Here is a 27984-nt window from a genome sequence, read left to right on the forward strand (position 1 = left end):
CTTCCCACTGCCAGGAGCTGGATTCAGAGCCTCACCTTCTCCTACTTCCCTCTATCACACCCTTATGCATGCATGATGGTGCACCCCTGTAACCCCAGCAATCAAGAGACAGAGACAAGACCCCACAGTTCCAGCCTGGTCTACACAGTGAGACCCTGTCTTAAAAGAAATCCCCCTTGCTGCCTGCCCTCAACGCCATCTGAACTGGAACAACTTGGTATTGGCAGGTCAACATGTCCACACCAAATGGACTGCTTCCTCCCACTTCACGCTTCATACACACCATGATCCCCACAGGGACTGACGACAGTAACACTTCAGGTGCAGAGTTTCCCCAGGTGACTCATCAGAAGTGTGTCCCCCTCTGCGCTTCTCCCACACTTTAACCACTCTAGTGTGAGATACTGTCACCCCACGGTGGGACTGGCAGCTTATTCTGCTGCAGGGCATGGGAGCTCAGGCTCACCACTGGGCAAGCATCAGAGCATGATGTTGAATGATGTGGTCAAGAATAAACATGCTGATGTAAGGTCTGGCTAGTATTGGCTGGATATAGTGCTCATTCTTGTAAACCCAGAACTTGGGAGGATCACCATGAGTTCGAGACCAGCCTGTCTCAAGAAAACTAACAAACAGCAAAGGGGGCAAATACCGGAAGGAGCAGCTGTTGGGTTCCAACCTCTATGATTGACATTTTATATCATTGTCTTCTTAAGTCCTACCATTGCCTTAAGAGGTCAGTTATTACCCCCACCATTCAGATAAGCAACTGAAATTTCCTAAGCCATAGACCTGCCTGATAACCGTACAAAGTGGCATAGCCAAGAGTCCTGCCAATGCCTGCTGGTGACCTCCTTCTGCAGTCTCATATGCCCCCACGAGCACATATGCCCCTAAGACACATGGAGATAGCATTTGCAAAGCTATAATGTGTGGTAAACCCTACCAGCTGAAGACTAGCAGGACACAGGGTGCTAAAATCAAAGCTGTTAACTCACAAGACCATTATGGCTCCTGAAACTGGTTCACCATGCTAAAGACATGCAAGACAGGCTGTCGAAGCTTAGTCTCTGCTCACTCCACCAGATCAGTCTGTCCCAATACCGCAGGCTAAAAGTCTAACAGTAACTGCATTGACTCGAGCTGTTCCCACAGGTGAGGGCCAGTGAGTGTGCCGGCAGCTCCCAATTTACAGATCCTGACCAGAACCTGCCAAAAGCATCTTAAGGTCCAGTGCCTAAGTCCAAGCTAGACCTTTCACCCACTCCACCTTTTTGGATGACCACACTGTCCATCAAGGCAGTGTGCTACAGAACCTCTCTTTAAAGGTCAAGTGCAAGCTGCACCCACTATCACTCTCCCCTCCCATGAGCTCCTCCTCCCTCGATTTCCACCAGCGACCCCGCCCTCCCCCTGGCTTGGTCTTGTTGTCACCAGACTGTCAGCACCTGCTTGATCTTTCGAGGCTGTTGTATGGGCAGGCTCAGGAGCTTGTCCGCGGCAATCTCCATAAAGAAGGGGTTTAGAATCCGGATCTGTTTGGGGTTGACATCCCAGATGAGGGGAGGCTGCTTCCAGAAACCTTTTCGCACCTGTGAGAGTGGGTTTAGAAGGGAGACACAAAAGGAGATGGAGATCTGTATCTCAACTCTACTCCGATCGGTGGTCTTCAGATAGAGGACGGATCCCAGTCAAGTGAGGGAAGACTTGTCCCAGACCCAAGAGACCAAAGGAGAGGGTGGGGTGGGGGGGTTAGCAGGAAGGAAAGGTGACAGGTAAAACATGAAGGGGTCGGGTCTGACCACTACCTCCCTCAGAAAGATGCTAGCAAGAAGGGACTTGAGCCTTAGACCGTCTCCACACTGGGCAAAGAAAAAAAAAACCCTGCCAGATCAGGCATTAGTTCAGCCTTTGACCAGACGATCCAGCGAAGAGTAGCCTCTTTGTGGGACCATGAGGAAAAGCACAAAAATACTGCCTGTTCCAAGGTAACAGTGGGGCAGCTTCGCTGTTCCCAGGTTTCTTATACATTCGGACAGTGTTCCTATTCCAGGCAACCCTCCAGCCCAGAGGGCCTCTGGCTGCCACCCCAGCTCCTGCAGGCTCTTGAGCTGGGCATTTTATGAGCAGCCCTACAAAACAATGCCCTTGGTGGGGAGCCTAAGGCTCTAGCTGTGGAAAGCCTGGTCTCCCATGTCCCTTTCACCAACCCCTTAGGAGCAACACAAGGCAGTCTAAGGGACATATAAGCCCTGACTAGGATAGCGTCCCCATCACCAAATCTCTTTGTCCCACCTGACCCAATTTACCCGCTTCTTATCGCTCAAGATGGTCTCAATCCAGTGGAAGTCCATCGCCTTGAAAGCTACCAGGACCAAGAGCGTGTCTGGGTTGTTTTCTATCTTAGGGTCGAAGTGGGCCGACTCAGGATAGAAGAGACGTATGGTGGTCTTGGAGCCCACGTCTCCCTCATAACCGGCTACAGGAGCATTGTTTAATCTGGGTCAGGAAAAGAATACTCATTACTAGAGATAGCAGGCTTTTTGGCAGACCCGTGTGGGACATCCAGGACCAAAACAGAAGCGGGAGGGATGACCACACACCTGATGACCACATCGTACTTGTTGATAACACCTCCCAGTGAGCTGTTCTTTAACCGGTGCCCATTCCCCACCACAACACACCGACGACACTCGAGGCTGCCAAGGGAAGAGGAGTGTTCAAGCCCGGAAGTAGCCCCTGTTCTGTTGAACTCTCACCGATTCTGATCTGCCTGAGGGGAGCCATCTCAGATTACTCCTAGGTTCTCCTCAGTTCCTGATCTGCGTGGATAAGGCACGCTAAATGGCCCCACTAACGGTTCTACTAGCCTTCAAGTCCTGTACCTCAAGAGTGAAATACAAGCAAGTCAAGCATAGCAAAGAGATAATGAGAGGGCTGCCACAAGAACTGTGCATGGTTCCATGCAAGCTCAGCACTGAAGAAGTGCCAAATCCAGCCTGGGCTACAGGAAGAAATCCTGTCTCAAGAGGCACAACACAAACAAACAAACAAATGAACGAACAGGAAGAAGAGGGAGGAGAAACCCCAGGATACAGCTCCCTTGCCTGTTGCCCAGGTCTGTCTGTTGCCATGGCAATACCTTCAGCAGAAGCTGCGTACTCTGGCATCTAGATGCTCAGGCTAAGTTGTGGTGATTTTAGAGTACCTATAGCTCCCGGAGATGGGAGGGCTGGGGCAGGTCAAACTGGCCACCGTGAACCAATGACTGAAGGCTGGCTGAACAAGGCACTCGACCAAGATGATTTCAGACCGGAGCAGGGAGTGGGAAAGGTGCCAGACGACAGCAAGAAGAGGACCTCCTTACCTCTGTATGCTCTCGGGTATAGAGTAGCTGGTGATGGCCAACACCCGGAGAAGAAGATCTTCTACAAAAAGAACGGACAGAAGGAACGGAGTCAGTGAATACGATGGGCATCGGTGTTCAAAAGCTGCTCCCATCCTGCTCCTGAGATTTTCTCTTTGACACAGATAGGTACCCAGGCCTGGGCCAAAGAACTCAGGCGTGATGCTGGTGGACAGCAACATCCAAGAATGTGGCCCACAAGGTCAGGGCATGAACTTCACACTTGCTTGGGTAGAACAACCCATTAAGCATGCATTTACCAAGTCCTTTAGTCCTATACAGCAGCAGTTCAGAGGCCCTACGCTGCTTTTCCATTGAACTGAGAAATAACTTACCACTTCCTTTAGTCCCAAAGGGCAACTCATAGGCGGATGGTGTCTTTACCCAGAAATAATCCTTAAGCTGCAGAAAGATGGGCTGTTCCCTAGAATGGCTACACAGGGTAGAGGTGAGAAAGAGATTAATCTGACTGAACAGGGTCAGGCTTCTGACTATATTACCTGGTCTTTGTCCTTCTTTCACCTTTGTCTACCCTCCAGCCCATTAGTGATGAGGCAATACCCCTCAGTCCTGAGCACCCCGTGCCCTGTCCCATCATCAGGTACTTACTTGCCGAAAATTTTAGAGGCCTGCCTCTCTGCCTCACCCTGGAAGCATGGCTCTTTCTTCTCGGAGACGGGAAAATAAAAGCTGGAGAGAGAAAGAAGAATCAGAAGGCCCAATCAGACTCAGGTCCTGATGCGAGCATTCCAGGCAGGATCCACCTCCCAGGTGATGATACAGAGGTCCCACAGTTCTGGGAAAGGACTTAGAGACTTAGTACCTCCTCGACCCAAGTTCCACTTTGAACACAAATCATTGAGGGTCCAGATCTTTCTGTCCCAACATTTCCTCTCTGGGAGATCATAGAAGCCACCTGGATCCCCACCCTACCCATCCTCCATCGCCCAAACCCTAATGGAGAGACTCTCTGAGCTAGCAGCTAGCTAAAAAGGAGATGCCAGGCCAAGGGTCTCAAAAGCTTCCTGCCTGGCTAGGTAGGTCCCTGCTTTTCTATCAGTCCACCTCTGTCAAGAAGCAACAGAAGAACACAGAAAGCATACTCACAACTCAATGTACCTGTCTTCTCGGGAGATGGAATACCACACCATGACAACAACAAGGACCAGAGCCAAGGCCAGGAGCTTCCAGTCTGCAAAAAACACGCACAAAGGAGCTGACGGCAAAGACAAGCAGGGACAGTCCCAGGCTGCCTTCTCTTCTGCCAATCCTGGGCCCCTCCACCCCCAGCACACCAGACCCAGTCCCTAGCCCTGTCCTGTACCTAGCTAGGGGCTAGAACCCAAGTATTTCTGCTGTCCTTGGCTCCAAGTGTGACCCTCTACCACCCCTGTGGAGGTCTCAGGTTGCTGCTGAGGATGACTGATGGATCCTCCTCCAGCATGGGGGGCCCCCCTGGACAACACTCACGAGATTTGCTGGTCATGTTTCTCAGCAGATAGAAGGGTTCCTGGGGAGAAGTGTCATCCCGGCTGCCTCGGGCCACCTAGGAGGCAGGAGTCCCAGGTGTCAGTCTAGGCTCTGCCTGCACACCTAGCTAGATACACCCTCTGCCTGCCCTTTTCCTCCTCCAGGAAGCACAAAGCTACTCCGTAAGGCAGCCAGCCCCAGGTGATCTTCCTCCTAAGTTCTCAGAGGGCAGAATGAGGGAATCTAGGTGGAGCCCTGCTACAGGAAGGGGAACTGAGGTTCCAATCCTCTTTCACTTCCCACGCCTGACTTACTGACACCGGTCTCTAATGTAATTTTCCGGCACTCAGACGCAGAAAGAATCAGTCTAGGGGCAAGTGGGTGTGTCCCACCATTTCTGACACAAAAGTTAACAAAGCCAGAGCTTGATTCGTACTATGAAGACCCTCAAGAAGCCTGCTTTCCAGTCCTTCCAGACACCAACGGTCCTCAGATCTGTTTCTAAGATGTATGGTCAAATCAGGAAGGAAGGCTGCTGCAATAAGGCATGGGGCCAGGGAGCCTTGATGCTATGGCTTGGCAAGGAGTCAAGGGATACTTTGCACAACAGTGAGCAGAGGACACAAGGTAACTTGGAGAGGTCAGGAAGCAATAAATTGCTCTATGGACCTACTCTTCTAGGACCCTGCTGCTAGGAGATCTATGTGGCTTCACAGCATAGGAGATATACAGATGCCAAGTGCTAGCTTCTTGTCCCCTCCATCCTGTTCTGTTTCTCAAATGATCAGGAACAGGAAAGAAAAAAAAAATCACAGAGCCAGGCACTGAGTACACACATTCCACAGACATAGGCCTTCATCAGTTTAGGTGGGTCCTGAACCTGCACTGCCACATACAGTGCAGGTCACTCACAATAGACCATAAAAGGAGGCACTAGTTTGTGTTCGCCTAAGGACGAATGGGCATCTTAGTTTATTTCTTGGAGGCAGGACCAACATCTGGAGGAAGTGTTGTCTATCACAATCTTAAATCTATGATTTTGAATGCAGACCTACTATGGAGTCAAGCCTGTGCAAGTGAGGGCATTTCCCAGATGCCACTATGAGTTCAAGAACTGTGACCAAGAGCAAAACAAAACAAATTTAAAAAGCACACACTCCAAAACAACAACAAAAACAACTCTGTGTAAGGGAATCAGGGAAGTCCCAAACAGTTCCTCATTCCTCAGTAGGGTTACCAACAGCCACCCACAAATCCCTGGAGAGGACTGAGAACTGAGTAGCCCTCCCCATAAAAAAAAAGAAAAAAGGCTAGTTTTTGTTTTATCTCTCCCCTTCTTTCCTTCTGTGTGTGTGCATGCTTTCGTGTGTGTGTGTGTGTGTGTGTGTGTGTGTGTGTGTGTGTGTGTGTGCACGTGCTTGTGTGTATGTGTTTGTCAGAAAGAGACAGAGATTGATTCTACAGTCCAGGCTAACCTACAACTCCCTATGTAGCTCAAACTTGAGTTCCTCCTCCTTCTGCATGCTGAGAAAATTGGCAGCTGCCACCACACTCATTCAGCCAAAAGTGAGATTTGTAATCCTAAATTTCCAGTTAGAATCACCCTTAATAATGCTTGACTGCTCTCCCAAAAGTGAACATACCTTCGCTTGCTACCCACTGCAACCACCAAATCACTCCCCATCACATGGGCCCCTTCTCCTGCATGGTTGTCTCCCATGGGCTACGCCGTGAGACCGTGTCTTTAAAATTCATTAGTTACTTATTTAATTAAAAGCACTGAGTGCTCTTCCGGTCCCAGGCACTGCGGGAGCCCCGGCTTACAGTGCAGACATGGCCAAGTCCAAGAACAACATCACACACAACCAGTCCCTCAAATGGCACAGAAATGGCATCAAGAAACCCCGGTCACAAAGATATGAATCTCTTAAGGGGGTCGACCCCAAGTTCCTGGGGAGAACATGCGCTTTGCCAAGAAGCACAACAAGAAAGGCCTGAAGAAGATGCAGGCCAACAATGCCAAGGCAGTGAGTACACGAGCAGAGGCCATCAAGGCCCTCATGAAGCCTCAGGCTGTCAAGCCCAAGATGCCAAAAGGGCTCCAGCCGCAAACCCAGCCGACTGGCTTTCAGTGCTCACCCTGAGCTTGGGAAGTGGATTTGAAGCTACATGGCCAAGGATCATATGCTCTGCCAACCAAAGCCCAAGGTTCAAACCAAGGCAGAGGCCAAAGCTCCAGCTAAGGCCTAGGCTTCAGCTCCAGCCCAGGCTCCCAAGGGTGCCCAGGCCCCTGTGAAGGCCCCATAGAAAGGGCTCCTGCCAGTGTGAAGACAGACGGACGGCTGTGACACACCTACCTACACACTATTTGCAGATGACCAGTGTCCTATGCTGTTTTTACAAATAAACTTGAGACAAGAAAAATAAAAGCACTGAGTATATGCATCTTCTTTGAGAAACTCACATCAATGCTCTGGGTTATGCCTTTCTTTCTAAGCACTTCTCTCTTAGTCTTCATGCTCAAAATATATTAAAATGTCTTTAATAAACCCCAACTCTGCTCCCCTCCAAAACATAAATGCTTTAAAATGAGTGGCATGTTAGGTGACCGTGGAATGTCATATGCCCTTCTCTCACTCTCATTTTCTTCAGCAGTCCATACAGGAAGCAGGTCAACAGATAGATCACTGCTGCTCAAATGCACTAGTCAGTTCAGAAACATGGGCACTCCAGGGAGTCTTTATTAGCAAAGCGGAATCCTAGGCCTCCTGCATATCTACAAAATCAGAATGTAGATTTAAACTTGATCCTACAAGTAAGCTTGAGAAGTAGCGTTCATGGAAGAGGTTCTGAATGACAGCTGAACAGGGGAATGGCCTGTTGTAGAGGCAACAATATGTCTCGGCAGGTAAGAGTGCTTGTGGCCACGCTTGATAACCTGTTCCCTCAAGTTGTCCCCTGAGCTCCATATACAAACAAGTACATACACACACACACACACACACACACACACACACACACACACACACACACACACACCAATATCTAAAATAAATAAATGTAAAAATAAAACCACTTAAAACTCTTACTGGTTTGTTCTGGTCCACAGGAGGAAATCCCCGGCTCATTACTTTAGCCCAGCCCCAGAATTTGTGTATACATGGAGTGTGATTCTAATGTACGTCAATAGTGGGAAACCATCTGATTAGATAGCTAGCCTTCAAAGCTGCCTACTTAACCTTGGAAGAGCACATTTTGATTCCAGTGGGTATCGGTTAGGCCTGCCTGAGAATCTATGATCTTATCAGCTCCCTTGGGCCGTGCTAGGACCACACTTGGAGTTATAAAACTCTGTGCCAGAATTGTTCATTAATGGGCTCCTCTCCTGCCCTCCTTCCTCTAGATCTTTCCTAAGCAGGGGGTGAGGAGGAGGGAGAAGGCTCTCCATTTAAGTTGGCCATACAATACACCGACCTGAGGACTTTAAAGTATCCAGATGTCTAGGTCTAGTTAGAGAAGTCAAGCATCAGCAGTGAAAAGGGAAACACACACACACACACACACACACACACACACACACACACACACACACCACACGCGCGCGTGCAAACACACACACACCAAAACCCACCTCCTCTATGATTCTAGCATGAAGTCAAAATGGAAAATACTACATAGAACAGGTTACAGAGTGAATGACCAACAACTACGCAGTCACAGTCTGGTCCTGACATTTAGGAAAGAGACCTTGGTAGTCATGGCTAAGCATCCTGGAATGAACCCAAGCAACGAGATAGCTATTCCTCCTTTGGCTTCTTTCCCAATGCAGGTCTACATTGGCACATTTTTTTTCCGGATCAGAACCAGGACAGTTCTAAGTAGCCTGGCTAGTCTTAAGGTTTGCTTCAAGGTGTCCAGTCACAAACTTAACCATGCTACTTCCTCTCCTTGTTGGGCTAGCCCAGGGGATTGCTTTCTGTCTCTGAGTATTCCAGGGGCACAGGGCTTCTTGGACTGGTTGCTACAAGGACAATCTGTTGAGGGGAAGCCTGCAGTTGATCTATCCAGGTCCAAGGCTCAGCAGCCTCCCCTCGGAGCCAGTTGCCAAGAAGAACCACTCACTCATAAGTCAGCTATGATGCAAAGCTAGCCCACGGCAAGATAGCTGTCTTTGCCCTTGGTATTCTGCCATGAACAAGGTGTCCCTGGCTTAAAATGAGCTGATGAACCTAGCCAGGGGACATGGGAAGAAGAAACTGGGCCCTGTAGGAACTGGTACCCAGCCAGTGCCTGCTATCCGAAAGGAGTTCAAGTCGATAAATATCCCCCAAGGACTGAGCAGGGGACAGGCAGCCCAAGGTTTGCTGAATGGCTCTATGCCCTTTAGTCTTTGATTTTCTGTCCCTCTGGATTTTTTTGTTTGGATTGAACTCAAGCCGTTGGCATGCCAGGCAAGTGCTCTACTATGGAACCATAACCCTGCTGGTTCTCAGTTCTGTGGGGAAAAAAGTAGAGCAACCCGCTGTTCTAACACCTTCAGGCTCACCCATCACTTTTCTCTCCAAATCCTACCACCTAGACGGAAAATCCCTATCCTTTTCCCAGCACCTGGTGCATCCAAAGCCACCTCTTTGCTCTTCCTAGTTCTGTCTCCGATCAATAAACACACTTCCCTGAAAGTAACTGTCTGGGGCTGCATCATCCTTCTCTCAGGCTTTCCTCAGAGCTAATCCTCTGCATCCCACTCCCATACCATCGCCCATCTCCACCCCTCCCTGAGAAATGAAACAGCAAGCCTCGTTCTGGCTTAGAACACTGAATCCCAGAAACCGCCTATCTCAAAAGTCACTCTTAGGACCACTGATGTTGGCATTGCATAGTCAGGAACCTACAAATTCAGGCCTCATGTCTTGCAGATATATCAGATTCATCGTTACTGTCAACCTGTTAGGCTCTGGAATCACCTACGGAATGTCTGAGTGATCTTTCAGATCAGGTTTAATTGGGGTGGGAAGATGGACCACTCCAGAGGCATTACAGTTCCTCTGTCTGGCTGTGGCCAAGACTGACTAGAAGGGAGTAAGTGAGCTGGTCACCAGCAGAGGGCTCTTTGCTTCCCCGACTTGAATGCGGTGTGACCAGCCACCTCTCAGCCTGGCTGCCATGCTTTCCCACCATGATGGACTGTACCCTCAAACCATGAGCCAAAACAAACCCTTCCTTCCTTAAATTACTTGCAAGGTATTTTGACATGTCAACTAGAAAAGAAACTAAGATACATTGGGTAGCAGTTCCCCAAGCACTAACAGAGCCCCGTTCCTTCCCACAGCATGCACTTACACATCCCCCTACTATGCCCAGGTTTTTCTGCACTAGGATACCTCGCATGGTTGAAATGTGAGCCCTAATGTTCATGCATTGATCCTGAACATGTTGGTATTGGGAGATATGACCTATAAGAGATGTATAGGGCTCAGTAGTAGAAAACCTGCCTGGTGTTCATTTCTCAGTACTTTGGGCAGAGAGCTCTACCCTCATGAGTAGATTAGTGGTTTTACCACGGGAATGGATTCTGTACGATGAAAATGGAGCCATTATAAAATGACAAATTCATCCTCTCGCCCTTTCCCCTACTTCGACTCTCTGCCCTTCCTTCTGCCTCCACCTGTCCGAAGATGAAACAGATAGAAGGTCTTATCGTGGATTGCACATCCTCCAGAACCATGATCTAAATGTACTTCTGTTCATTATACAGTATCCAGGCTACAGAACTTGGTTAAAGCAGCACAAAGCAGACTAAGAGTGATCTAGTCTTGATACATGGGACGAGGATGTAACAAATAACCTTTAGAACCGGCTAGAGAGGAGAAGCTGGAAGAATCTGCATATGCAGGCTAGGAAAAGTTAAGAGGAACAGAGATTCAGGTTAGGGCTTACGTTAGAATTGTAGGGAAAGTCTGGACTTGCTTGCTGTTAGAAACTAGAGTAAAGACCAGCCTAGCAATAACATGGCCAACAACATGGCTGAATTGTCTGTGTCCTAAAACTTCACAGACGACAGTAGGAAGAAAGGATATTTGGTGGAAGAAGCTTAGTCACAAAGCACTCAGGATGCTGTGTGGCTTAACTGTCTACACTAGACTGTGAGTAGAAAGACGTGATTGTTAAGTGGAATCTATAAACTAAATAAAACAGAACTTAGGGATCTGAAGGATTCTCAGCCTGAACTCTGTAGAAAATTAAAAGCATTTTCATGAAAGAAAAATGCAGGTGTGGCTAAGTAATCATTTGATAAGATTAGTATAGACAGAGTGAGGTCTGAGTCTATTCACACAGGACAATGGGAGAATGACCCCAAAGGCCCCTTGGATACTTCTACTGACGTCCCTCCCACTTCACACCCAGAATGTGTCAAGCTTAAGAGAGAAAAATAATCAGAAGAGCAGCCAAATCTTGGCGCTTGCTGCCAAGGGTTACGATAAGCCTTCACTCCCCACATTCTTCACAGCTTCCTGCTACCCCAACCACTCCTCTCTGGAGTAGCTTGACCTATCCTTCTAAAACCACCACAAGACAAGCTGTGGCAGTGGTCACTTAGTGCCAGCTCTGTAGATTCAGGATGTGAGAGCAGTGGGGCATGACTTCCTCTGCCTAGATTTCAAAGGCTATGATGGCAGCCTGGGGCCAGGGCACAGGCAGAGCCAGCACAGAAGACTTTCAAGATATCAAGGCCCAGCAGAACTGTTGAGTCAGAACACAATAGAGTCGAGGCCTAGTGGAATCATGGGGTGGGGTGAAACCATCCACAGGGTGAGGCAGAGCCTTCCGTGAGCTCTCAGGCAACCAGAATATATCAGTCTGAGAGCTAATATCAGCCTGGGAGCTGAGGGTAAAACTTCAGTGTTACTGGGATAGTGTCTAGGTCCTGAAGTCCAATGCTTCTACTCATTGTCTAGAAACAGAACAAGGAGTTAAGGAAGACCATTCTGGAGGGTAACATTCAATTGCTTTCCTTCTAGCGTTTTTGACATACACAGACCAGTTACAGTACACTCTCTTTCTACCTATTTCTTCTATTGTCTATCCCACTATTCTAATTTACAAGTAGCTAGTGACTAAATAATTCAAAGGCAAAACAAAACAAAACAAAAAAAAACCCAATTGCTATAATAATGAAGAAATTGTTGCAGCATATTTGATTACACTGTGAACCCCAAGACTGTATACTGGAAAAACTTGTCTCTAGTTGTGATATGGCTCAGGCCTAGCACATACCTTTAATTCAAGAGCTTTCTGTTTATTGTAAACAAGATTAAATAAAGTCAAGCATAGGTCAGGAGGCAGAACAAGCAACCAGCTAACAGGGAGAGTGAGAGGAAGTCAGGAGGAGGGATACAGGAATGAACAGGAATTATAGAAGGAGAATTGGATCTTTCCTTTTTGGGATGCTGGCCAAGGAGAAAGGTCAGTTGGGTGCTTTCCCAGCTTCTCTGACCTAGTAGGCTTTCACCCCAATATCTGAATCCTGGGTCTTCATTTGTTGAAGTCTAACAACTGGGATTTTATTTTCAAAACAAAACAACATTTGGTATTCCAACTTATGGCATGACCCCACAGACAGAGAAATCACTCCAGGTGAGGGCAAACTGAGAAGACATCAGATTTGGTAAGTCACCTGAGAAGTCCTCAAGAAGAGAGTTAAAGATGGGAAATACCATAATACGAGACACTAGGACTCTGTATAGTGCTACTTTAGATGGCTTGAAAGTAAAAGGCTAAACGACTTGACTGAAGTTTGCTCAACACCAGTTATGATTATTATCATCTTGGTATTTCATATTTTATTTTTAATATCCATAGTGGCTATCTGTAACTGCTCAAAGGAAAAAGCTTTAGAGATACAAGAAAAATAAAACGATAAAAAGTAGATTAATATGATAAGCTTTAGAGAGACTCATAAATGAAAATAAGAAAAATATTCAGACACAGACAGAGGAATTTAGACAAGAATGATGCATGATGAAACCGAAGAGGGGCTGTCCAAGGTTGTTAGAAAACCAACCTTAGTTTATCCGATTACTATTCAAAACCTATCAGATGATAGGTGCCCCCAATGTTATGAAGAGATTACATGGAATCCTATAGACATATTAGATTTGAGGAGATTTAAGGAAGCAATCGTTTCATCTGGTGTGCATTCATCCTATATGAAGCAGATATTAAATTTATGGTCAACTTAGAACAGAATTATCCCCCAAGATTGGAAAAATTTGGCAAGAGCAATATTTGAACCTGGTCCTCGGTTACAATGGCAAACATGATGGAAAGAGGAAGCTAGGGTCATGGAACAATAAAATCAAGCTAAAGGTATTAAAATTTCCCAAGAACAGTTGCTAGGTGAAGGTCAATATGCTGAGTTACAAAGACAGCTTGAATCTGATGATCACATCTTGGCACTACATCATTTAGCAGCTTTAAATGTTAGGGATAAAGTTGAAGAATCAGGAAAGAGCTCTGAGTCATTTACTAAAATTATACAAGGCCCAAAAGAAGCCTTCAGTAATTTTTCCTTCCTTCCTTCCTTTCTTTCTTCCTTTTTTCTTTCTTTCTTTCTTTCTTTCTTTCTTTCTTTCTTTCTTTCTTTTTTGCAAAGATTGACTTCAGGTGTAAACAGAATAGTAGCAGATTCATAAGTCAGAAAAATACTAATAGAATTTTTAGCTTTTAAAAATGCTAATTTAGAATGCAAATGGGTGATTAGATCTTTAAGTGCAAAATTGGCACCAAAAGATGGCAAGATAAGAAATACTGATGATATTGGATCTCACAATATTTTATTCTAACAGGAAAAGTAATTTCTAGAAGTCTTAAGAAAAATAAAATGTCAGATGTTTTTATTGTGGTAAACAAACTCTTTTGAAAAGGGATTGTAGGCAAAGTATTCCTGGAAACAATGTTTCTTCCAGTGATAATTTAAAAAGAAGATCCCAGCCTTATGGAGTATACAGAAAGTATGGCAGAGGCTGGCATTGGACTAATGAATGCAGATCAACAAGGGATAAGCCAGGTAACCCTTGCCATCAGGAAACACCCTACAGGGCCTCCCACAGGCCCCCACATCGAATTTGATTCAACCATTCCTTGTCAATATTTTGTACAACAGTTGCTAGAAATAACTTGTAAACAGTTTCTTCAGTGTAAAACTTATCATTAAGTGGATGATACCTTACTGCCTGATTCAGATGGATATACCTTAGCAAAAATGTTTGATAAAGTAAAAAGAATTTTGCCTTGCTGGTGATTAGAAATTGCTACTGAAAAAAATACAAAGAGGAGATTCTATCAACTATCTAGAATATAAGATGGCTTTACAGAAAATTCTATCACAGAAATTACAGATCAGGGCTTATCAATTACAAACTCTTAATGAATTTCAAAAAATGCTGGGAGATATTAACTGGCTATGACCTACAACTTGATTAACTACTTAAGAGCTAAGTAATTTATTTCGGACCTTACAAGGTGATAAGAATTTAAATAGTCCGAGAAAATTATCAGCTGAGGTTGAGAGAAAATTGGCTCTGGTAAAAAAGAAATTATAGGATGCACATGTGGACTGATTGAATCTAAAGTTGGATTGTATTTTGATTATTCTGCCCTCTACTCATTCTCCCTGCTCCTTTTAACATAACTGTAGCCATTTTGTGTTCGGTCTCCATTTTGCACAAAAGGTGAAGCTAAGTTCAGGCATTCTTATGGTTTGTGTGCCAATTCCTGAACCCCAACACTCCTAAAGGAATTCTTATGCAGGGAGAAGATAATATCTTAGAGTGGATTTTTTTTAGCACACAAACAGAACAAAAACTTAAAGACCTATATAGAAAATGTTTCTGAATGATTCTGAAAGGAAAAAAATAAGCCTTCATCAATTAGCATGAATAGACTCAATAGAGATTGTGGTACCCTTTACTAATGCTGAAATTGCTTCATTCTGGGCAGAAAATGAACATCAGCTAAAAGCTTGGAGCAATTTGGGAGAAGAGATTAATAACAAATATTCCCAAAGCAAGAGACTTCAGTTTATAAAATGAACTAATTGGATCTTTCCTCGTATAGTAAAAGGGACACCAACTTCTGAAGTCCCTACATTCTATACTGATGCGTATAAGGCAGGTTATAAGTCAGAAAACAATAAGTAAAGGGGCTCAGAGCCCTTGTGTTTCAGTCCAAAAATCAGAGCTACATGCCATTCTTATGGTTTTATAAGATCTGCCTGAATCTCTTATTATAGTTGCTGATTTTCAAGATGCAGAAAGAGTTGCTTTATATATTGAAACTGTTAAACTTATTTCAGATGATTCAGAATTAACTTCACTATTCATTCAACTACAAGTAATCAGAAATAGAAAGCATCCATTGTATATAACACGTATCACATCCTCTATTGGTTTACAAAGCGGTCTAGGACAAAGTAATGACAGAATTGATCAGCTATTAATAGGAAATGTGCTAGAAGCCTCAGAATTTCATAAGAAACACCATGTTAGCACCAAAGGTTTAAGGAAAGATTTTTCTATCCCCTGACAATAAACCAAGGAAATTATAAGGAAATTCCCTACCCATTTTTGTATAACCAAACTCTTATTATCTGCAAGATATCCCCCCAAAATGAAATTTGTCAAATGGATGTTTTTCATTTTACCGAGTGTAAAAATTAAACTATGTGCACTAATACCATCAACACATATTAAGTATTTGAATTTAAGCTTTAAATTCTGAGAAGGCTGATTCTGTAATTACACACGTATTAGAAGTTATGGCTATTATGCAGATCCCTGTACAAATTGAGACTGATAATATTCCAGCATATGCCTCTAGCAAAATGAAACATTTTTTGCATATTACAACATAAAGCATATTACAGGTATACCATACAATCCTACAGGACAAGCAGTTATAAAAAGATCAAAACACACTTTAAAAGATATGCTTAGTAAGTAGGAAGGGGTGGTGAAGACCCCCAGAGATAGATTATATAGTGCTTTATTAACTTTAAATTTTTAAATGTTAATGAGAAAGGGACCACAGCTGTGGAGAGACACTGGATGGTAGAAAAAAAAAAACTGTTGAATTAAATCATCCTGTATATATATATTTTTTTTTTTTTGGTTCTTTTTTTCGGAGCTGGGGACCGAACCCAGGGCCTTGCGCTTCCTAGGTAAGCGCTCTACCACTGAGCTAAATCCCCAGCCCCCATCCTGTATATTTTAAAGGTGTGTTGACCTCAGGATGAAAACCAGGATGTGTGTTATTTTGTAGATAAGGCTTTGCCTTTGTTTCTACAAGAGAAGAAAAGCTATGGAAAGCATCAAAATTGATAAAGATTAGATTCAAACTAGAGAGATCTCCTGAATAAGAAGAAGTAATAGTTTGTCAGGTAGCTTGGTCATCCAGTCCAAACTAACTTATTAAGACTATAAAATGCCTTTCATTTGATCACAGAGCTCCCAGCTAGGATTGGGGCAAGGTTTTCCTTTTCTCTTTCCAGGAGAATAAAAGCATCCAACTAAGGAATCCAGAGACCACTGAACATCTAAAGAAAGAGGATAGATCAACAAGAGAATATGTCCCAAGAGAAAGAGTAAATTGGACAAATGGTATTGCCTACCTCCAGTTTGTCTCTGACATCTCCTACAGATATAACAGGCATACGCTCTCTTACATGGTCCCAATTAAAACTAAAGTTGGCTTTAGATTTGGAGCATGGCTCTCTCCTTCTCTAAACCCAGACATGCTTGTTAAAGGAAAATCCAAAATCCCTGTCTCACATTAGAAGAGCCACTTGGTATGGGACAGAGGAAAACACAAAACAGGACTATTCTATTGCCACTAATCTCGTAATTTCTGGTTTTCACTTGGTCTGCTAAAACTTTTAAGATATAAATGTTATTTCAAAATGTATAAGATTAATATCTACTGCCCCAAGCATCTTCTGCCACCAGGTTCTGTGCAGTGGACACCTGTGGGCTAGCTGCTGTGTTCTACTTAGCTAGACTGCCCACTGAGCTGACAAACACCACCCAAAGTTCAGCTTCATGCTACAAACTGCTCAGGTCACTCAAATTACTCCATTCGTAGGAGACTGACACGAGTATTTTACAAAACTGTGAGCTCAAAATTATTTAATCCTAAGATTGCCAAGTACAGCCAAGCTGGGCATCGTGGAAAGCTTGCAGAAAGGGCTTCATTATTGTAAATAGTCTTACCGTGTTAGAGTTATAATCTTTCCCTTTTATTTAGACAAAATGGGGGGAATACAGGAATGATACAGGAATAACAGAAACAAAGGGTAGATTATTGAGTACTACTAGCTAAAAATCTTACATTAGTATGTTGACCAATGCAGAATTGAGGTTGTGTTTGGTTACACTGGTATAGAATTTTGTATACTGATAGAAACCTTAGGTTATATTTGTTACGGTATACTATATGCTAACTCCTTTTAATTTGTCATACCTACGAAATTCTTTAAAATGCAGTGTTAAGTTCTAGACCTTTTAAAAGCTGCCATTACAAACTGTTTGGGATAGTTAAGAGATACAAGTTAACAGACAATCAAACTTGTGGTTGTTATGTTAGATCCTAGTGTAATTTATTACAGAAATAGTTTTTCCAAGGCTGAGCAGGTAGTAAATATTCAGAAAAAAAAATCAACATTGGCCTATTCAGATATACTATAAATGGTCTTCAAAAACCTCAGGTTTTGAAGAATATGGCATTTAAAGATGTTTTGTTAATTTAAGGCTTTTTTTGACAATGAGACTTATCACCTCCTAGCAGCACTGCCATAGTGCTTCAAAGACATCGAAGAACCTCCATACAGAGTTCGCTTCAAAGGTGGCAAAGCTAGCCACGGGGCAAAAAACTGCCCTTGCCTCAACTGCTAACAGTATGCTATTTAAGCTGTGGACAAGCAGGACACAAAGAAAGTTGACTGCTGAACTCTGCTATGACAAGACAGATGAGTCCTTCATAATTCCTGCTTCACAGAAAAATCTGTCAGATATTCTGGGCCAGGAGGCTGAGGAGATGGACGCTCCAGCGTTGCAGAGGAACTCTTGCATGACTGTTTGTGTAGCCAGCCATCTTTCTCATTTCTATGGTTTCAGAAACTGCTTGCTCTGTACTTCCTGTTTACTCAGGTAATATTTATCCTTCTCACATATGGATGGGGTTGAATTCTAGTTAGTTATAGTCTCACAATTAAGCTTAAATTGTTTAGGATTTAAGAAAATGTTTAACGGTCTAAGAAGAAGTTTATAGGGGTTGGGGATTTAGCTCAGTGGTAGAGCACTTGCCTAGCAAGCGCAAGGCCCTGGGTTTGGTCCCCAGCTCTGAAAAAAAGAAAAAAAAAGTTTATAAGTATAAATGGACTGGACGTTGTGAATGTAATTCTTACCAGATAGTATATAGTTTCTCGATGTTAGAGAAAGAGTCTATTATTTTTATTTAGACAAAAAGGAGGAAATGTTGCAGGATATTTGATTACACAGTGAACCCCATGACTATTTACTGGAAAAACTTGGCCCTACTTGTGGTGTGGTTCAGCCCTAGCACACTCCTTTAATCCAAGAGCTTTCTGTTTATTGTAAACAGGATTAAATAAAGTCAACCATAGGTCAAGAGGCAGAGCAAGCAAGTGGCTAACAGGGAGTGGAAGAAGTGAACAGCAGAGAGTGAGAGGAAGTCAGGAGGAGGGATAGAGAAATGAACAGGAAGTAGAAAGGGGCATTCGGTTTAATTAGGGTATTTAAGACTGTGGAGAAGGAGAACTGGACCTTTCCTTCTGGAATGAAGGAAGGTCAGCTGGGTGCTCTCGAAGCTTCTCTGAGCTGGTAGGCTTTCACCACAGCATCTGGTCCTGAGTCTTTATTTAGTGAAATCAAACAATCGGGATTTTGTTTTAAAAACGACAGGAAATATCCAGAGTTATAGTAGCTATGGTGGTGGCTAGAGGAAAATGTATAGACAAATTCAAATTAGAAAAAAGAAACCTGCAATTATTTTACCCAAAATATTATCAGTGTGTGCTTGAGACAGAGGCTCACTGTGTAGCCCTTGGCTAGCCTGGAACTCTGTGTAGACCAAGCAGGCCTCGAACTCATGAAAACCCACCTGCCTCTGCCTCCCAAGTGCTAGGATTAAAAGTCATCATACCAGCTCCAAAATAGTATCTTAAGCACAGATAGAAAAGACAAAAAAAAAAAAAAAAAAAAAAAGGTAGAGAAAAGAAATGGTATTAAGAAAAATCACACATAATTGGATAAGTTTGCCTTGAATAGGTCTCTCTTCATACCTGATTTCAGAGACGAGACTATAGATTTCTAAGGTCCAAATTGAGAGGTGGGATCTTTAAAATGTGTTTAGGTCCTCAGAGCTCCTCCCTCTGGATAAGGATATGGAGTTACAGAGGGAACAGCTGTTTACTGGAGTCAGTTCCTTATTAAAAAATGAGTCCTCACTACCCCTACACATTTACCTTTCCCTTTTCTACCATGGGAGAGGCAGTCCCTGGCACCATGAGCTGGAAAATTTCCGCCTGTCATAAATAACCCTGTTCATAATGTGCTGTTACAAAGGCACAGAGTTACTAAGACAATGCCCTCCTCCTTCTCGACTCTGAGTGGCTAGGCAATCCTCTTCCTCTAACACCCTACTCTTATGAACTGGTCCAGATATTTCTAAATAAACTTATGCTTTGTTCCCACAAACTATTGTTTACACATTACTTTGAGCACTAAAATCGCCATAGAATCTTACATCTCAGAGTTACCGGGTTTGTATGTCTTGCTCTGTATCCTCTGACCTACAAAATCAGAGATTTAGAATGCCCGAGTTATATAGCAAAGTATAATTTCACATTATAGAATGATTGATCAGTTGTATCTTGCCCATGAAATAATAATATCTGACCAGGGGCTTCTTTGTGTCTCCAGATTAAATTACAAAAGTTATTATAGAGCAGATGTTTGAAAAGTGGTAATGACTCTGTGTGTGTGTGTGTGTGTGTGTGTGTGTGTGTGTGTGTGTGTGTGTGTGTGTTTCTGGGTTCAGATCCAGGGCCTTGCATATGCTAGACAAATATTATATCATTGAATTTACATTTCCAAACTGTCTAAAGCTGGCCTCATCAGAGAATCTTGCAGCAGACAGTAAAAGTGCAGAGCCAGACTACGTGGTTCTCAGCCCTAAACGGGACATCCATATCACACGGCCTCCTTCCAAGGCTCAGGGCTATTGTACAAGAATGGGTAGAAAGGGTATAAAAGCCAAAGAAAGTAGATGACAAGATGTCTTTGGGACGCAGCAGGCCAGCTACACAATAAACTCAGAGAGATTGTGACAGCATGTAGAAGGCCTGTGCACGCTCAGGGCAGACCCAATCCCAGCCTGAAGAGGTGAGGTGAGCATGAAGTCCCATTCTTAGCCAGGGAGCTATTGGCAACTGACAGTTCCTGGGAGAGGAAGAGTCCATTTTCTTCTCTTCCTGTAGTCACTGGTAAGTCAACCACACTCCGGCAGAAGGTTACACACCCAAGAATATATGGACAGTATGAACTGGACTTGATGGGTATTTAAAAAAACACCAAACTTTGGTGCAGGGAAGGAGGCGTGTATCAGGGAAGAGTCTGGGGAGGGAGTGAAAATGATTTTATGAAATAAAAATTAATTAAAAATTTTAAAAATAAAAACGCCAGTCCCATTGCTTTGCTGTGGCTGACTTTAAACTCACTATGTAAGCTAGGTTGGCCTAGAATGCCGGATCCTCCTGTCTCCGCCACCAGAGTGCCTGATTATGGGCACATGCCACCGTAGGTACGTGAAAGATACTCTGTCTTTTATTACTATTACTTTTATTACTGAAATCGGGTTCTTTCAACCTCTGTTCTATGGGTTTTAGGAGCCAGGTAACTCATGGCTGCAGCGTCTTGTAGGCTATAGGACACTTAGTAGCATAGTTGAACTGTAAATACTAGACTCCATTCAGGCCTTTCCCATGTTACCAAATGCCAGAACTCCAGACACTGCTATGGGGCTGTCCAAGCATTAATCTAAAGCCTCTAGATAATGCACTGTAACTGCTTCCATTTAGAGACAGAGACAGAGAAAAAGTGAAGGGCAAAAGACGGAGGTAAAATGGGGCCAACAGCACAATAACACAGTCAACCAGGACACCTACTGGGGAACCGATTTAGGATCAAACTATCACCTCTCTGGGACCCCATTCTTAATCTTTAGTAGAAACTATAGACACCCCCTAATAAAACTAACCCATGGCAGAGTGGCTCAACTTGACTACCTTTGGAATGAACAATAATCCAGAAATGGAGGGCACACCTGTGATTCAGCTCTTGAGGCAGGAAGACAGAGGCTTCTGACCCGGATCTTGACATGGAGATCTTGAAGCATAGTGGGCATGAAAAGCTTAGGCCCAGGCAAGGTAGTACACCCATTTAATCCCAGGAGACCGAGGCAAACAGATATCTGAGTTCAAGGCCAGCCTGGGACAAAGCAAGTTTCAATCCAGGTGTGGTGGTATATAGCTTTAATCTGGGCCATACCTGCTGGAGGCCTACATAAGGACATTGGAAGAAAGAAGAGCCGCTCTTCTTCACCTGTTGTAATTAATACAACCTCAGGGGCCCTCATGTCAGTAGATGGTCAGCATCCTGGTTCTGCTTTACGGTGATCTCCAGTCAATGGCTTACTTCCCCATGCCAACGAAGAACCACATGAGCTGTCTTTGCAGATCTCTGGGGACCCACATTGCCAACTCCTTTCTCCTTCATGGCCTAACTGTTCTCTCATGTATCTTGCCCCTGTGACTTGGTGAGGGAAACGAGGCACACGCCTTCCATTGGCCTCTGCGCTGGCTATAAACGAGGCCTGAGGGGTGTGTCTACACTCGGTCTTGGGTATCAGTGCCTCTAGCACTTGGTTTACCTTCTCCACACTTCCAACAGCAGCCCTCCGACACGGCTCATGCTCTCCTACCTGTAATGATTCTTTTTCCTGCTGCTGCACCACCAATAATTAGAACTGTGCTCGGCACACGGTTGGCTCTCAATACAAATTGGTTGGATTATCAAATGGATCTATTCATCGGGAATCACTGCCATAACATATAGGTGGTAAAAGAACGGGAGACATTGTGGCAACGGGTTGGGTCCCCTTGGCATCTGGTACAGGCCCCAGTAATGTCCTGGCTGGAGGTCAGTTCCCATCCCTGTGTGGAGTGATCACAGGAGGCCTAATGGAGACTCTTCCAGGCTATTCGTTTAGAGACTGCAGAGGAAAAGAGAAACTGACCAAATGGTTCCCCAGCCACCTGTGGAAGGTAGGGGCGTCCTACAAACCATCCAAGCACAAATGAAGGGGAGGAACACAACCTTCCCAGTGTAATCACAAGGCTCTCTCCGGTGCCCTCCTTTGGGTTCCACACCTACCCTAACATCACAGCCTGGAAGACTTCCATGTAGAAACATTTTCTCATCCATCTAATAGAGTGTCTTAATGATGAAACAACGTCAAGACATCCATGTGATATCTTGCTAGTCACAAGACCTCACAGGGAGCCGCCTGAAATTTTTACTTCTGGTGTTTGTCTAGAAGGGCAGATACCAAATTCCATAAATTCTCAGGGCTAGAAAGCTGAAGTCCATGTGACCAAGTAGCCAGTCAGGAGGCCAGGTCAGGGACAGGATAAATAAAGGAGAAATGGTTGCCAATAGTAACCTGTCTCAGGTTGCTCCAAGCAGGGCCTCCTGAAGACAGCTCTTTTCCAACACTGCCTACCCAGGAGCCTAAGATACTGGAATCTGGGCTGGCTCCCCACCAGCACAGCCAGGCCCTCTCTCCTCTGGCCCACAGACGCCTTATCTGGAAATAGTGGATTATACTAGCCCTAATCTGGCCACACAATACCAACAAGCTCACGTGACTTAAAATACCTGGGTCAGGTTATAAGAAAAGATGGTTCAGTGGGTAAAGGTGTTTGTCGCCAAGACTAATGACTTGAATTTGATCCCAGGAGCCATATACTCAAAGGAAAGAATTGACTCTTGAAAGAAGCTGTCCTCTGCCTTCCATGAATACACACACACACACACACACACACACACACACACACACACACACACACAGAGAGAGAGAGAGAGAGAGAGAGAGAGAGAGAGAGAGAGCGCAAAAAATGGAAAATAAACAAGCAGAAGTACTTATGCAGCCAGTTATCACTGACAGGGGTTCTAAGTAGAGGACATTTGTTGACTTCACAAACATTCTAATTTTTAAAAGGCAAACTTATCACCTAACTACAGTAATTACACATTGAAAGTGCAATATTTTGACAATATTACAATAGTAAAAGTAATTTCACCACTTTATTTATTTATTTTTTTTTCAAAACATGATCCAGTGCTTGGGAGACAGAGGGAAGATGGTCAGGAATTTAAGGTTATCTTCAGCTATACAGCAGGTCTGAGGCCAGCCTGGGCTACATAAGACTCTGTCTCAAAACAAAGGCTGAAGAGATGGCTCAGTGAATAAATGCAATTCCCACTAAGCTTGATGACCTAGATTTGATTCGCAGGAGCTACGCAGTAGACAAACAGAACGCTCTTCCATGCGTGTTCTCTGACCTCCACGTGTACACTGTGGCACATGCATGCACATGTGCATGTGTATGCACACATACACACAAAAACATTAAAGTAATCTCATTTTTCTCCTCCTCTTCCTCCTCCCCTCCTTTTCTTCTTCTTCCTCCTCTTTTCTTTCTCCTCCTTCCTCCTCCCCTTCTTCCTTCTTCTTCTTCCTCCTCCCCCTTCTTCCTTCCCCTCCTCCCCCTCCTCCTCCTTCTTTTTTTTAAATTGAGACAGGGTTTCTCTGCATAGCTTTGGCTGTCCAGGTAATACTATGTAGACCAGGCTGGTCTCAAACTCACAGAGATCCTCTTGCCTCTGGTTCCCAAGTGTTGATGACATTGATGGTGTACGTCACTTTTTTTTTTTTAATTTTATGTGTGTGCATGTGTGTACCTGAATGTATCTATGTGCACTTCATGCATGCAGGTCCCTGCAGGACCCAAAGGAGAGCAGGAGTTACAAGCAGTTGTGAGCTGCCCAATATGGGTGTTGGGAACTAAATCTGGATCCTTTGCAAAGGCATCAAATACTCTTAACCACTGAGCACTCTGTCTATAGCCCCATTCTAAGTGGTTTGTGGTTATGGCTCCCATTCTATTTTTATAGGAGAGTCCTAAGCCAGACAGTTTGTAGAGGTAAGAAGACTGTTCCCTCTGCCTCTTGACTTCTCTCAGGTCATCTGAGCACAGAAGCACAATACAAGGTGACAATGTCTTAACTGTCCATAGGCTCTTCTCTGTCCCCACTCAACCTCTATCTTATCTCACCCCAATGCCTACTCTTTGCAAACTTTTACAGAGCCCACCTCGATGAGCATTCATTTTTGAGCGAATGGGCAGGTCAGATGGAGCTGGCTGGACAGAGCCTTCTGTCTTCTCCTGGCCAAGAGCTGCACTTTGGGGGCAGGCTACTCGACCTGATCTCGCCCGCTGGCAAGCTATGTGACTTAGAGATGACTGGGCTTCCTTAAACTTTGGGTCCCTGGTCTACAAAAGGAAGGTAGAGCCCCTCCCACAGTCTTCTCGTGCCTGTAAACAGATGTCTAAGTGATCCCAAGTGAGACAAGGGGAATGTCCACAAATAGTGGATATAAGCAGCACCCCATCTTCAAGTATAAGAAGTAAACCCAAGACTGAAGCCATGTAAAACAGGAGCGAAAGAAAGGTGAGTGAAAATGTAGACAGGATCTCAGTACACAGCCTTGGCTGGCCTGGCAGAGTCAAATATGGAGACCAGGCTGGACTGAACTCACAGAGATCCACCTGCCTCTGCCTTCTGGGGCCTGGGAATAAAGATCTATGGCACCGCACCCATCCCTAAGTCTTTTTAAAATTGGCTAATTTTACATGCCCAAGTGTTTTGCATGTGTGTCTGTGTACCATGTGCACTGCCTGGTAACCACAGAGGTCAAAACTGGGCATCAGATTCTGTGAAACTGCAGTTTCAGACACAAACCCACGTCCTCTGGAAAAACAGCCAGCGCCCTTAACTACTCAGCCATCTCTCCACCCCTGAGTAAAGATAGGTTTAAAAGTGCTATCTTTACCTTGTGTTCTCTTGGGGGATGTGGGGTGGTTGTCAGTTTGTGAGGCAGGGTCTTATTTTCTATGCAACTCAAGATGTCCATGAGCGTTAGATCCTCCTGCCCACATGCTGTCACTATAGGTCTATAGCACTATGCCTAGCACGGTGGTGCATTCCCGAACATCAACAGGTGAAAAGGCACAGACAGGAGGACTGAACGGGGTTCAAGGTCCTTGTACTATGCAGGTCTAATTATCGTCACTGTATCTCCTCCCCATTAAAGGTATCTTCCTTCCCCAATGAGAAAACTTTGGCCATATGTTCCCCACCCCGCAATCTGCACACCGAAGAACAGAAGCTGGATAGAGGCAAAGGCATGCGTCAAAGCCAACAGTTTCATGTTTGGATCTCTGTTAGGATGCGTTCAATAGTGTTATGCCTGTGGGACTCAGAATCGTGTTAAGGCCAGACTCCCCGCCCTTCTTGGCCACAGCATCCTCCGAGCTACCGAGTTGCCAGGACCCTTCTCATCCTCACATTCACCTTCGTCACACCGGTTTGCTTCAGCTCCACTGTGGCAGCTACCCCATGCTATCTCTAATGTCCACTAGACTAGTCTCCCCAACACCAAATTGAATACGGGGTACGCGGTAAGAAACTGGCAGATTTTAAAATGAGCAAATGCCTACATTATTATCATTCGCTCACTCAACCAAATAAGCCAGAGAACCGTGAGCAGAAAGTTCCGTCAAGTTAGAAAACTCCAGACCCTCTTTAGTGCTGACCTGGACAGCCACGGCGCTGAGGCTTGCTAGAGTCACACACTGGGAACTCAGGGCCAGCAGGGGTGACAACAATCTGCCAAATGCCCATGGGTACTTTCAAAAGGACACCTGTGTCGGCTTTATCACAAAGGACACTTGTGTCGGCTTTATCACAAGGCACATACGGTTTCTGCAGATGTGGCAGTTGACGTCTCTGACTCAACTACCACCAGGTCCAGGCTGCTGGAACACAGCAGAAGCTGAAGACAGCAGACTCTGCGTGGCCGCAGGAAAGGTAAGGGCCCACTGGCACCCTATTTCTCTTTCCTTCTCACATGCTCCTCAAGATAGCTTGGCATAAAACACAGGGACCCGGCTGAGGAGGGCTCGAAGCACTAGACTCTGAAAAACCTGAAGTCCAACTTGGCCTCTGTAGTCCGAACTGGGATTCCTCCTCGAGAAAATGGGGTATCCCCTTCAGGCACGCACCTTTAAATTCAGCACTCGGGAGGCAGTGGCAAGTCAGTGAGTGGCAAGGCAGCGGTGGGGAGCAGAAGCAGGTAGCTCTCTAAGAGTTCAAGGCCGGCTTATATAGCAACTTTCAGGGTGGCAAGGGCTACAGAGTGTGATTTTGTCAAAAAACAACAAAACGCCTACATAAAAACCCAAAACAACAAAATCAGAGTACCAACACTAAGTCTCCAGAGGAGTCCAAACTTAAGACGGATCACGCTTTTTTAAGCCCACAGCCTCAGCGCCAGGCCAGGACAGAGCAGGCACTTGGCATGACGCACAGCAACCCGCTCCGCTCCAGTTCTGTTCCACTCCAGCAAAGGGAAGGGCTCGGCCACAGCTCCCACACATTCCCAAAACTGTGCTCACCTGTCTGTCCTCTCAGTGGCTGCCTCTACTCCTACACCACGGCACAAGACTGCAGTTGCCTGGAAGGATAAGCAGAGCGCCCCTGCCCAGGCTCCGCCCGGCACTGAGCCCTGACCCACCTGTTGGCCCAGACTCACAGATGCATTGGTGGGATACAGCATAGCGGAGTGGGGAGGAAGGAGGTCAACTGAGGAAGTCGTTCTCACTGTTGCCAGGCAGAACCTGGGGCTCCTGAGCAAAGGTTCTTTGCTGGGCAGCTGTCTCTTCAGAAGAGACTTTCCCAAAGCCACTTCCTGCCTCACAGTGGTGCTCAGGGCTCAAGACTCAGGCTTCAAATGAGTCACACACAACGCATGTGATCTACAAGTATCAGCAATCCCACAAATTGGAATAATAATAAAAAAACCCCACTAAGCCAAAGAAAAACAAAGGGTACAATTAGATCCAACAATTCTACTTCTGGGTATGTACCCAATGGAAATGAAACCGTGACGTCCAGGAAATTTATGTTCTGCAGCATTGGTCAGTCATGAGATCCAAAGTGTAGAGGCAATCCAATCAGGGACATTGGTGCCCGTGTTTCTTCTGACCGTTGGTACATAATGGATGAACACTGAGGACAATATGCTAAGTCAAATGATGCAGTCACAAAGACACACTGTCTGACTCTACTTCAGAGTGCTCAGTAGTCAGAAGGATAGCAACAGGATGTAGAAACGTGGTTGAGGGGATAGGGTGGGAGCCACAAAACGAGTTGTCCAGGGGGTTCACCATTTTTGTTTCATACAACGAAGAGTTCTTCAGTGTGATGGTGGAGACGGCTGCACACTATGAATGTACCTAATACCCTTGACCTATGTACTTATAATTGGCTATGAAAGGAGGCAGGGGGATGGCTCAATCCATCAAGGACTTGCCCTGAAACACAATGACCTGAGTTCAGTCCCCAAAATCCATGTAAAGACCCCTGGGTCAATTTGAATAAACCTAAAAAGAAATAATCGCTTTGTGAGCATAGCAGTATATACCCAGACAAGCTTGTGAACTCCAGAGCAATGACAGCAAATCTTATCTCAAAAAGAAAAAAAAGGTAGTGTTCCCGAAGATGACACTGAAGGCTGCCCTCTAGACTCCACATGAACACCACACACACACACACACACACACACACACACACACACACACACACACACACTTTAAAATTTTTAAATGATTAAGATAGAAAATATAAGAA

The 27984-nt window shown here is 44.9% G+C and overlaps 1 protein-coding gene across 11 annotated transcripts in view; it reads right to left on the bottom strand.

The window, feature by feature from the left end:
• St3gal4 (ST3 beta-galactoside alpha-2,3-sialyltransferase 4) overlaps nucleotides 1-27984 on the bottom strand; it is a 49649-nt gene that overhangs the window by 4221 nt on the left and 17444 nt on the right. For 3 of the 11 annotated variants that reach the window (NM_001393865.1, XM_063265736.1, NM_001393866.1), the window contains 8 exons: nucleotides 4877-4952; nucleotides 4526-4598; nucleotides 4016-4096; nucleotides 3742-3839; nucleotides 3368-3428; nucleotides 2604-2699; nucleotides 2310-2499; nucleotides 1449-1592 (listed from right to left, as the gene is read on the bottom strand). In NM_001393865.1, coding sequence (NP_001380794.1) covers nucleotides 1449-1592; nucleotides 2310-2499; nucleotides 2604-2699; nucleotides 3368-3428; nucleotides 3742-3839; nucleotides 4016-4096; nucleotides 4526-4598; nucleotides 4877-4892 — 759 coding nt within the window. In that variant the 5' untranslated portion in view covers nucleotides 4893-4952. Of the gene's footprint in view, nucleotides 1-1448; nucleotides 1593-2309; nucleotides 2500-2603; nucleotides 2700-3367; nucleotides 3429-3741; nucleotides 3840-4015; nucleotides 4097-4513; nucleotides 4599-4876; nucleotides 4953-26750; nucleotides 26772-26869; nucleotides 27871-27984 lie in introns of those variants that run through there. The other 8 variants (NM_203337.3, NM_001393863.1, XM_063265735.1 and 5 more) reach the window with 7 other exon arrangements.

The sequence above is a fragment of the Rattus norvegicus genome, chromosome 8 (assembly GCF_036323735.1).
Source record: "Rattus norvegicus strain BN/NHsdMcwi chromosome 8, GRCr8, whole genome shotgun sequence".
Taxonomy (NCBI): domain Eukaryota; kingdom Metazoa; phylum Chordata; class Mammalia; order Rodentia; family Muridae; genus Rattus; species Rattus norvegicus.